Consider the following 11,144-nt stretch of genomic DNA (forward strand, 5'->3'; position numbering starts at 1 on the left):
GAGGAGAGAGGAGAGGAGAGAGGCTGAAGTAGAGGTTGTAAACATGTAAATAGTTCAATATATATAAAACATTTGGAGCCTCCATTATTTTTCCGACATTGGAAACACTTGGAAAAATGTTGGATATTTAGATTCTAGTTTGTTTTAAAATAAATTATCAAAGAAAATTCCACTTTTCAATGATTGACGTCATCATGACTGTTGTTCTGCACTAAAGACATGTTCTAGTTCTCTCTTCTTCTAGTCACGATGGTTCTGTTTCTATAGAGGAGCAGGACTTTATGTTACTGTGAGAACCAAGACCACAGAGAGAAACATGTGACGCGAGCATAAAACCCCCCCGAAACTGCTTCAGGGTTCAGAGAGTGAACAGCAGAGAGCGAGGAGTCAGCGGGGCGCTGTGTGTGGTGCAGCTACCAGTTGCTCCTGGTTCTTCATCTGGTCGGCAGCCTGCTGAGCCAGCGCTGCCTTGGCCTCCTCCGCCACCTGCTTCTCCCTCTCCAGACGCTCCGCCTCCTCCTTGGCCCGCTTCCTCTCCTGCTCCAGCTCCAGTGCCCTGCGGGTCTGCTCCTCCAGCTCTGCACACACACACATGCACACACACGCGCGCACACACGCACACACACACACACACACACACACACACACACACACACACACACACGCACGTCAATATTCATCATAGACATCTAAACACATAATCAGCTTCATCGTGTGCTTCATAGGAACACTTCAGCACGTGAGCGGCCCTCTAGTGGCCGACTAGTGTAACGACAGTTAAAGCCATGGTTTCTCTGACTGCGCAGCGTTCATTCATTCACACACTGAGCTCGCTGCACCTCTCTGAGCTCTGTGCGTCTGCATCTCGATGTGCCTCAGCTTCTCCATCAGCTCGTCCTTCTCCCGCTCTATCCGCTCCTTCTCTTTCTCCGCGTGCTCGCGCTTCTTCTTCTCGTTCTCCAGCTGCGCTCTGACGAAACATAATCACAATATCACACGATCACAATATCACACGATCACACCATCACACCCAGACGCTCAGCTAGCAGGTGACTGCTTTTCATTGTTTGGTTGTATAATCACAGGATGTTTGTAGTGAGTCTGGTGGAGACATGTCTGATTTCTCACAGTAACCGAGTTTGTTTTGTGCCGTTATGTCGGAAAATATGAGTTTTTTGTGACATAATTTGAGGTAGTTTATTGGCTTCACTGACAATAAATATCTTCACATGATGAAAGTGATAATTCATAGATACGCGTTTGTCTTCGGTACGGGTGAAGTCAATGCTTTGTCATGTGCAAGAGAAGTCTTATATGCATTCGTTGCATTTCATTTAAATATAATAATGCCTTTATGTATCAAACAAAAATGATAAATAAATATGTAAGTGTGTATGTTTTCGTGTCAGTGCATTTACAGAAGAGCATGTTTGTGTCATTGTTAGGTGATAAGTGGATAGCATCGTGGTGCACCTCTCCATCTGTTTGTGGTGCTTCTCCTCTCGGGCCTGAGCCTTCATCTGCTGCACCTCGATGGTGTCGGGCTTCCTCCTCCTCATGTACAGCTCGTGGTTCCCCATACACAACGCCAGGATGCGCTTGTTGATCCGCAACCGAGGGGCGTAGAACACGAAGTCCTGCAGGAGACGTGACGCCGTTAACACGTATCGGTTCATCAGAAAGCATCAGCCGCTCGTGGGTCAAACACTTACTGGAGCTTTCTTGTCGATGGGCTTGATGACAAACTTCTTGTCGTTGAAGGAGATGTTTCTGATCTCACTCCAGGGGAAGCCGATCTTTGGCGACAACCTGAGAGAAGAGATTATTTGAATTCATATAAAGAGGGAGAGGAATCTTTCACTGACACTTTATAAACACATGCACGAGAGTTTTAAATGATGTGTCTATTTTGTTTTGTGTGTTCATGTTGTTCATCAGCAGTTCTGTTTCACACCACCAGAGGGCGCTGATGTCAAACCAATGCAATTCAACTTCATCAAAGGAAGCTGAGAGATAATGCTTCATATTCAGATAATAGCTTCTTAAAATAGACGATGTGAGTGTTCCTCCTCTTTATTTTCTGATCACATCAACTAAGTGTTTTGGTCTCACGATGCCTTAAAATGTATTATTTATGATAGTGTGTGTGTGTGTGTGAGTGTGTGTGTGTGTGATGGTTACTTGTCTTCGTGCTCGTAGATGTTGAGTCCCAGGGCGTCGACCCCGAGCCACAGCTCCGTGCCTTTCTTGTTTTTGATTTCAAAGTAGTTGACGCCGTACATCTCCAGGTCCTGAGCTATCTTCAGATACTCCATCATCGCATCCTCCCTGCACACACACACACACACACACACACACACACACACACACACACAATGTTTTAACACGCACACAGAGGAGCCTTGGGTTGTCTCCTAAAAGGGTGCAGGTCTAACCTGAGCATGCTTCTGTGCTCCTCGTGCCAGGTCTGGATTCTGTCCTCCCATTGCTCCTTTGTCAGCTTGTGTTGCTCTAGAACTCTACAGAGGAAACACACACACACACGCACACACACACACACAAGCACAACAAAATGTATTGTAACACAAAGAAAAGGTGACATAACATAAAAAAAAGTAATAGCATGCTGATAACGACGGGATCACAGTCATCTATCATGCATCACACTTTTATAATATTAGACGGGTGGTAGAGCTGGTTGTCCATTAACAGCGTCCTGTCCAAATGTGAGTGTGAGTGTGTGTGTGTGTGTGTGTGTGTGTGTGAGCGTTCTGTACCGTTGTGGCAGCAGCCGGTCTGAGGCCATGTAGCCCGGCTTGTGGAGGTCTTTGTTGTAGTCTCCGTACTTGGCCTGGACGGCGTAGGAGGCCACCAGCACGGCGGTCTCTGGGGGACAGTAGTTCTCATCGTTCAGTATGGCCTCCTTCACCTGCAGGGAGGACGGACACGGACACACACACGCCCTAAAATGATCATCTGCATATCAATAACTCACCACGTGTTGACTGTGAATTCTCATAGAAAACGTAGTCGTACGCTCACGACTTCACAAACACATTCATCTTCACTGAAACCTGACATACGACTCACAGACGAGTCTGTTTCTGCAGAAAAGTTTTAAATATTACGTTCTAAGTGAAGATGCTTGTGTTTGTGGATGAATGAGACTCGGATTAAACTAGTGTGATAGATTGTAAACGGATGTTTTGATAAACTTTTGCTGTTAATGAACGTATAAGACACAAGAAGACACAGTCTTCTTCAAGATAACAGGCTGAGTTAAATTGATAAATAAATGATCATTTTGCGGGTGAAGTATTCCCAGAAATGCTCCCTCCACAAGAACACAAACAGCTGTAACCCACAGCTCAATGTTCCACCTCATGTTGGACCTTCACCTGCAGGAAGAAGAGTTTCTGAGTGATCTCCTGGATGAGCTCCTCAGAAACGTCCTCTGGGAAGAACTTTGCTCTGAACTTGAACTGCAGAGGATTCTCCTTCTTCACATCCTGCTGGGTGACCTGGAGAGAAGACACATCGTTCAGCCTCCACACGTCTCCACGGTCAACATGTGCATCAAACAAGATGGTGTTTCCACTGATGCTGCTTTCATGCACTTTGGATTAAAGCTTCTAAACTTCTAAACTTTACTTCTGAGACTTTCTTAACCACGGGAGGTTTGCTGTTTACAGGCTTTCATGACTTTAATATCATGTTTTCAAGTGTTGGGAAATAAACAGTAGTAAAGAAATCGAGCAGAAGTGGTCACATGTTTGTGTTTTGGTGTCTCTCACCTTCTTGTTGAGCTTGAGCCACGTGACGTAACCTTTACTGTCCGTGTACTGCAGCCCAAAGAACCAGACCTCCCTCAGACCCACCGTCTTCACCACCTGGAACACAAGCACAACACCAGAGCTGCTGTGTGGTGGATCTGAACCAACACTCAAAAACACCAAAGTCACAAAATAACACAAACCGACCGATGGAGGCAACTCCTGTGTGCTGTGAGGTAAAATGATCGGTTTGGTCAATAATGGAGTCTTGTGTGTTTGAAGAGAGCATAGATAACAGTTCCCCGTCAGAAAGGGGGAGGGAGGGAGAGAGAGAGAGAGAGAGAGAGAGAGAGAGACAGAGAGAGAGAGAGAGAGACAGAGTTCCTGGGGGATGTGGACTCAGACTCTGATGTGATTTACAATCAATACAACTAACTAACTATATAATTAACTCTCTCACTCAGACACAGAAAGAAAAGCTCACATAAACACATGAAACATCCACGAGTACCAAACACTTCATACGCATAAACTAAAGACTGAAACACACATCCAAACAACCTACACACACACACACACACACACACACACACTGCAGTATGCAGAGGCAGCTATGCGGATGCTGTGAGCTCAGCATGCAGATGTAGAAGTGAAGCCTGCAGAATGTGGATGACAGATTTGGGCGCGTCAAGACGAGAGAGGTAGGAATATTAAGATATATCGGCCGGTTTCAGAAAGCATCATTAAATCCCGAATGTCTACAGTGAATAAAAGATTCTGGGTTTGGGGTTTTCCCCCCAGGAAAGTTACTAAACTATAGATAATCCCCCAAAAAGCTTGAATATATTTTATTATTGACACATATCACAGCCTTCGTCTTAACATTTAATTCTTCTGGAAATCTTTGGCCTGTAAAATCATGTTCTTTATATCAGAAGATCACATTAAGGAAAAAAAGTGAAGCCAAAGCTTCAAGTGTTAAAACTGCATTCTCTCTAGTGTCCACCAGGGGGCGACTCCTCTGGTTGTATAGAAGTCTATGAGAAAATGACTCTACTTCTCTCTTGATTTATTACCTCAGTAAACATTGTAAACATGAGTTTATGGTCTCAATCTCTAGTTTCAAGTCTTCTTCAATACAGCATGATGGTCCCTGTTCTTAAAGAGTCTTTAGAGAGACCGACAGAGAGAGAGACAGAGAGACAGAGAGAGAGAGTTCAGTCTGTTCTCGTCAACTCTATACTATAACTATACTATACCTATACTATAACTATACTATAACTATACTATAACTATAAAACTTGTTGTTCTCCCTGTTGATACGTCACATTATTTATCTTCTCATGCTGCTCATCATTCTGTCTTTTTCAAAGAGGAGGTATCTATTTCATCTCCATCTATCTTTAGTTTATGATGAACATGTGAAACTTCATCCACCACTGAGGTCATCACTTCTACACCTGTCAGCTCACTCTACACCTTCTGTCAGCTAAAACGTCCAAAACTCAAACTAATAGAACACGTAAACAAAGTTTTTTTCAAAGCAATTCACAGAAAAATAATGGTTCCTTCAAAATGCCATGATTTAAAGGCTGGCAGTTTTAGTTTCGGAAAGTTTCTATGAGCGGAGCACGCATTTAAAACATGAACATCGCAGTCTGTAATGCTCACTTCAGCGTGGGAAGCCCAAAAGATCGTGATCAGGTTTAATATTCAATGAACTGTGCAGTCCTATTTGGACTACTCTGAACCAAAATGGTGGACTGGCTGACCAACATTGCCCCCCCCCCCCCATCTTGGAGACTCTTCCAATTTTGAAAGTATGGACAGAATGTTCCAAAGCTGTTATCTGGAAAAAAGCTATTATTGAGCCCTGATTGGTCCGTTATCCACAGCAGGAAGAAAAATACACAAAAGGTACGAGATGAGCAGTATAATGTACGGACTCTGGAAGTAATGGATGGGTTTCTCTCACAAAGCAACATGATTAAATCGGATAAGACAGACGTATTGTTCCATAAAAGCTATTCTGAGGTTTGATCTCGTACTATAAAGCAAAACTAGGACAAAAGAGCAGCGACGACACGACTCTCTTTCATTCTGTCTTCGTCCCGCTACGTCACCGCAAACCTTCAGAGCCTGACATGAAACAATGCTGAAAGCTGCCCTTTTGCTTCCCAGACACACATTCACGCACAGACCCACACACCATCCACCCAACACTTACATCCACTGTCTGCCTAAAAGCTCCCAGTTTAGACAAAGAGCACGTTGTGTGCCATCTCTGTGCAGAACCAGTACCACACCCAAACCCAGCCAAGCACCCACTGGCACACACACACACACACACACACACACACACACACACACACGATCACTTTCAGTATTGCTTTTCACTTAATGGATAACAAACAATGTGATTGTTCCAGCAGGTCATAGAGTCACTTTCACTGTCAAAAACATTTTAGTGATAGATGTATTTTCTGTAGAAGTGTTTGTCCCCACAAAACTGCTCAAGGATCACGGTCCTTGAAAGGAATGAAAACAGGAACGTGTGTGTATGTGTCTCTCACCTGGTCAAAGAGCTGCTTGCCCGTCGTGTTGGGCTGGATGGCAAACTCCAGCTCAGCGTCCATGGTGGTGACGCGCACATTGATCTGCAGAAGAGAAGAAATTAACCAATAAATAACATACATTATATTTAATATTGTTAATTCATCCATTTATTTGTAAAATAACCTCATATTTCCAGGTTTTCTGCAGATTTCTGGAAAATGTATAAAATCCAGTGAACTATATGTGACCCTCTCGTCTGCTGGTGGGACAGCCTGCATCGTCCTATCAGACTTCTATAAATATTATTCACACACAGTGAACACGCACGCACACACACACACACACACACACACACACACACACACTGTGTTACAGCCGGTGTCCATGTACAGTGCCGGCTGTTTTCGCCACCTTCTGCCAGCAAGCTGCAGAGAAAAAGATGCTTTCACTTCACTCTAATGAGGGAAATCATTAGCAGGGTTATCTCAAACACACATGAATTATAAATCAGTTCCCACGCATTCATTTATTCACATAAAAATAAACTGCATCTGAGAGATCAGAGAAAATGGATAGTACTGGCTCTTCAGGGGCCTCAGGTCATCTGCACTTCGGCATAAAAGTGTAAACATTTGCACCAGAACAACAACGAGTACACAACAACTGGTTCAATGGCTCACTTCCTCTTTGGTGAGCCAATGAATGATGGTCAAATGGATGACATCACAGCCCATTCAAATCAACGCAACACATCTGCTGCTAACTTTAGGACACTGTTGTGTCCTTATGTGTCATATTCATCAAACTTATTTTACTCATTAAGTTAAAATTACATAATTTCTATACATTTTCCTCACTGGTTTTCTTACATAATCTAGATATTATATATTTTTAATAATATGAATAATGTAATAAAAAAAAGCAATTTTTAGGCTTTTTTTTTGCTCTCCATGGACGTTATTTCTTCGCCTTTTGATTTTAACCAGTGCAAATATACCCAAATATAGGCACATATTTATTCACGATGATGGATAAATATGAAATAAATACGTTTTATTGCAGCAGTGAGGTGCAGTGGAGTGCTGCTAAATAGAACACAACATGAAAAACAGTTGGAAGAAGAAAGCCAGAATCAAAAGGGAATTCTGGGAGTTATGCAGGCAGGCGAGACTTTCAGAGCCAAATATTAACATCTGGAAACTTTTGGCGCTTCAAGGAGTCAAGGAAGGTCGGCGGGTGCTTCCAAGTAATGTCCTACAGAGGAAAGACGCTTTCTTAGCATTTGGAGAGAAACGCGTCGGAGATATTTACAATTATTGTAATTTATGAACGCACATAAAAATAAAAATATGCTCTCAAACAATCACCCACGCTGGTTTAATTCAGAGTTGTGAAGATATGCCAGCTCTACCCCGCTGGCTCGCTCTGCCTCAGAGCTATTAATAGCTCGCTGAACAAGTCTGTCGCTGTGCGACGAAGGTCGGAGAATAACGTTTAGATTAGGCCTCGTAGATCTGAGACGAATGAAGAATCAGCAACTGAATTGAGAATTTATCTCCTCAATTTGTTCAGAAGTGGATTTTGGTGGACTGCTGAGGGGACGTAACTAAATGTTTACTCGCATGTTTCCTCTGTTTCCCAATCGGTGAACAAGAGATGAATCATTCGCAAAGGATTGTGGGTGTTTACAAGGAGGAGACGTACACGCATCCTTCAAAATGCTCTGAATGAAGGACTCAGTCCTCCGTAGAATGTGAATGTTTCACCGACATTGGACAAGTCCTTCGGTGGGATTTGAAATTAAGGATCCTTTTCTTGACTTTGAGAAAAACATTTTATTCACTTTAACATCCAAGTCATTTTGAAGTGAAACAGGTTTTAATGGAGTAATTAAAAGTGTGTGTGTGTGTGTGTGAGCATTTTGTCGCAGCATGAAAACTATTAACGGCACAGCTAGTAAAGACCAAACCAGTGTCCTATAATAATACCTACACATTTGTCTGTGTGTGTGTGCATGTGTGTCCTATCGGAGGAGTAATACATTATACTGTGTTGGTGTTCAGTGCTGCAGTAAGCAGAACCTTCTGCAGTGAAACCAACTGACACTGTCCTCAAGTAACCCTGAAGGGGGGGGGGGGGGGGGGAGAGAGAGAGAGAGAGAAAGAGAGAGAGAGAAGCGGTAACAATGGTTCAGTCTAAACCAGTACCCGGCCTTAGGGAAAAGACTGCTGCTCCAGTAGTGTGTGTGTGCGTGTGTGTGTGTGTGTGTGTGTGTGTTTGTGTGTGTGTGTGTGCGTGTGTGTGTGTGTGTGTGTGTGTGTGTTTGAAACACAAAGACAAATAAAAAGATAACGCCCGAGGTGAACGGAGTGCATCAATCGTAAGAAACCAAGAGTCAGGAAATACAAGACTCAGAGACAGCTCAGCTGACCTGACAACTACACACACACACGCACACACACACACACACACACGCACACACACACACACACTCACACACACACACACATTTCAACAATATCTTGCAGACAAAAGATGAATCCAGATATTTGATGAATGATTAAATGATTAACGATTAGTCACCTGTAGCCAATCAGTTCATTGACAGGAATTGGCAGGAAACTAAATACATGAATGCAACTGTGGGACAGAAATCATGTTGCTGTAGTTGAGCCTCGTCAACTTAATATCACTGTAAGATGTACATACTGCTGGTGTCCATTTCAACCCGTGTGTTGTGAATGTGTGTGTGTCCTTGTTCATCTACTTTAAAGATGTCCATTGAAGTGTGTGCGTTCTAAGGATGTCATGATACTGAGTCCACGATTCTCCACAACATAACTTATTAGCATCACGGCGGAGAAATCTGCAGCATTACTGTAGCAAAGAGAATAAATAAGTAATCTAACATTTAAGATATAATGAATAATTAAACCGTAAAACTATCAAAAAACATATTAAGATGAATAATAGGACTTAAAGTTTGCACATTATTGCACATATGAAATAAGAAATATGAAATGTTGATATTGCACAGCAGTATATAATTCAACACCGGGGTAAGAAACTAAAATGCTACCTCCGTTAGCGTTAACATTAGCTGCGATATTTAGCCAACTATCTTTTTAATCTGAGCTCATATAAACACGCTGTAATGAACTGCTGAATGGTTTTAAAACACAAGAGGAGGATTAATAACAACATCTGTATCGGCCCACAATATCCCAACCGACTTGGTACCAAAGTGGCGGTTCTTGTGACATCCTCAGTGTATTAGTTTGGATGGTATGGGAACGCAACCATATGGTTGTAGTGTGTGTGTGTGTGTGTGTGTGTGTGTGTGTCTGTGCAGCCATATTGTTGCTTTACATGCACACAGTATGTCATTTTGTTTCTCTGCGCAATCATCTGACGTCATGTGTCTGTGTTCTGGCTGATAAGGCTTCCATAGCTACGCCGTCGTGGGCGTTCCTACAGAGGGAGTTTAACACTCGAGAGGATCGATCGCTCCGCAGGTGAGAAACAAGCTGAACAATAGAGCAGCAGGTAAAATACTTCAGGCTGCGAGTTGTTGAATATGACAATTAATGTTTCAGTCCGTAGAATATCAGAAACTAGAACCTGACGGGATGTCTTCAGATTGATAGTTTTGTCCAAAACTCCAGAAAACAGCACATGTGAGACGGATGAGTTACAGAGAAACGTGTACAAAATGACATTTTAAGACATTTTCATATGAAGTTATGAAGCCACAACAACTAAAAATATCATCTTGGATTCAATATTTTACTCTCACAACATAACAGATTATATTCTAACAGTGTTCTAAATATACATTTACACAATACCTGCTTAAACTTAGTTACTTTCTATAAAGGCTGAAAGAAAACTCAAGAGATGAGCGTCAAAGGTCAAAGGGAAAATACACCGGTTGCAGAAACACTGCAGTTCTGAATGGACGAGAATATCAGTAGGAACTCCACTATCGTCTGTGTCCAATTCAGAGTGTGTGTGTGTGTGTGTGTGTGCGTGTGACACATGTCTTCTCGCTGATAGCTGCAGAGCATTAGCAGATAAAGCAGCAGGCAGTCTCTCAGACCACAATCCTCTCTGTTAGCGTTCACTGACTCCGACGGTAAAAAACACCTTTGTGGTCATGTGACAGATTCATAGTAAAGATCCTTTTATACTTCATATGCACACAAGAAATACATTTCAGTACTGCCTGTATTCTAGCTATATTACTAAGGGTCACTACTGTCTCTACTTCAAGTTTTACTTTTATAAGTGCTTCTAATATTTGCACTGATAACTACAACGGCTACAAATACTGCCAACAGGAAGAATAAGACTTGGGCCGCTGAAGACTAAAAGACGTAAAGATGAATTCACCCTGTTGAGGCAGAGTTCAGGCTGCGTTCTGCAGAACGCCGCTGCATGCTGGGAGTTATCAAATATTCATCATATAAATCTACACGTCTGGATTTATCAGTGCGAGCGGCTGGTGAAGTTTAAGTTGGAAGGCTCACGTTTGTTTTGAACTGAACAGAGGGACGACCTCACAAGTACAGTATAATCCAAATATTTAGATATTTATGTTGAAATCAGCATAAAACAAATCCAACGATGACTACTGCTACCACAGCATGTTTCTCTAGGAAGCTATTAGACTCTGTTTAAGAAGAGGACGTAGTCATCGGGACGTCCCGCGGTGCTTTGTGGATGTTTTGAAGCCTACAGTTCGGCATTTTGGTCATCGCCATCTTGGTATTTTGCAACCAGTGAACAGGAAGTGACCATATCTGGACTGAGGAG

At 42.7% G+C, this 11,144-nt stretch overlaps 1 protein-coding gene across 1 annotated transcript; it reads right to left on the bottom strand.

The window, feature by feature from the left end:
• Positions 1-8: 8 nt before the first annotated feature.
• LOC116377618 (radixin-like) lies at positions 9-8,439 on the bottom strand. Its single transcript, XM_031839287.1, has 10 exons — positions 6,347-8,439; positions 3,795-3,890; positions 3,399-3,521; positions 2,778-2,929; positions 2,436-2,519; positions 2,182-2,328; positions 1,713-1,809; positions 1,474-1,637; positions 840-970; positions 9-578 (listed from the first exon to the last, which is right to left on the bottom strand). Exons 1-10 carry the CDS (start codon positions 6,494-6,496, stop codon positions 388-390), a joined length of 1,335 nt encoding a protein of 444 aa, XP_031695147.1. The 5' UTR covers positions 6,497-8,439; the 3' UTR covers positions 9-387.
• Between the last annotated feature and the right edge of the window lie 2,705 nt (positions 8,440-11,144).

The sequence above is a fragment of the Anarrhichthys ocellatus genome, unplaced genomic scaffold (genome assembly GCF_004355925.1).
Source record: "Anarrhichthys ocellatus isolate YVR2014 unplaced genomic scaffold, GSC_Weel_1.0 scaffold1462, whole genome shotgun sequence".
NCBI lineage: Eukaryota > Metazoa > Chordata > Actinopteri > Perciformes > Anarhichadidae > Anarrhichthys > Anarrhichthys ocellatus.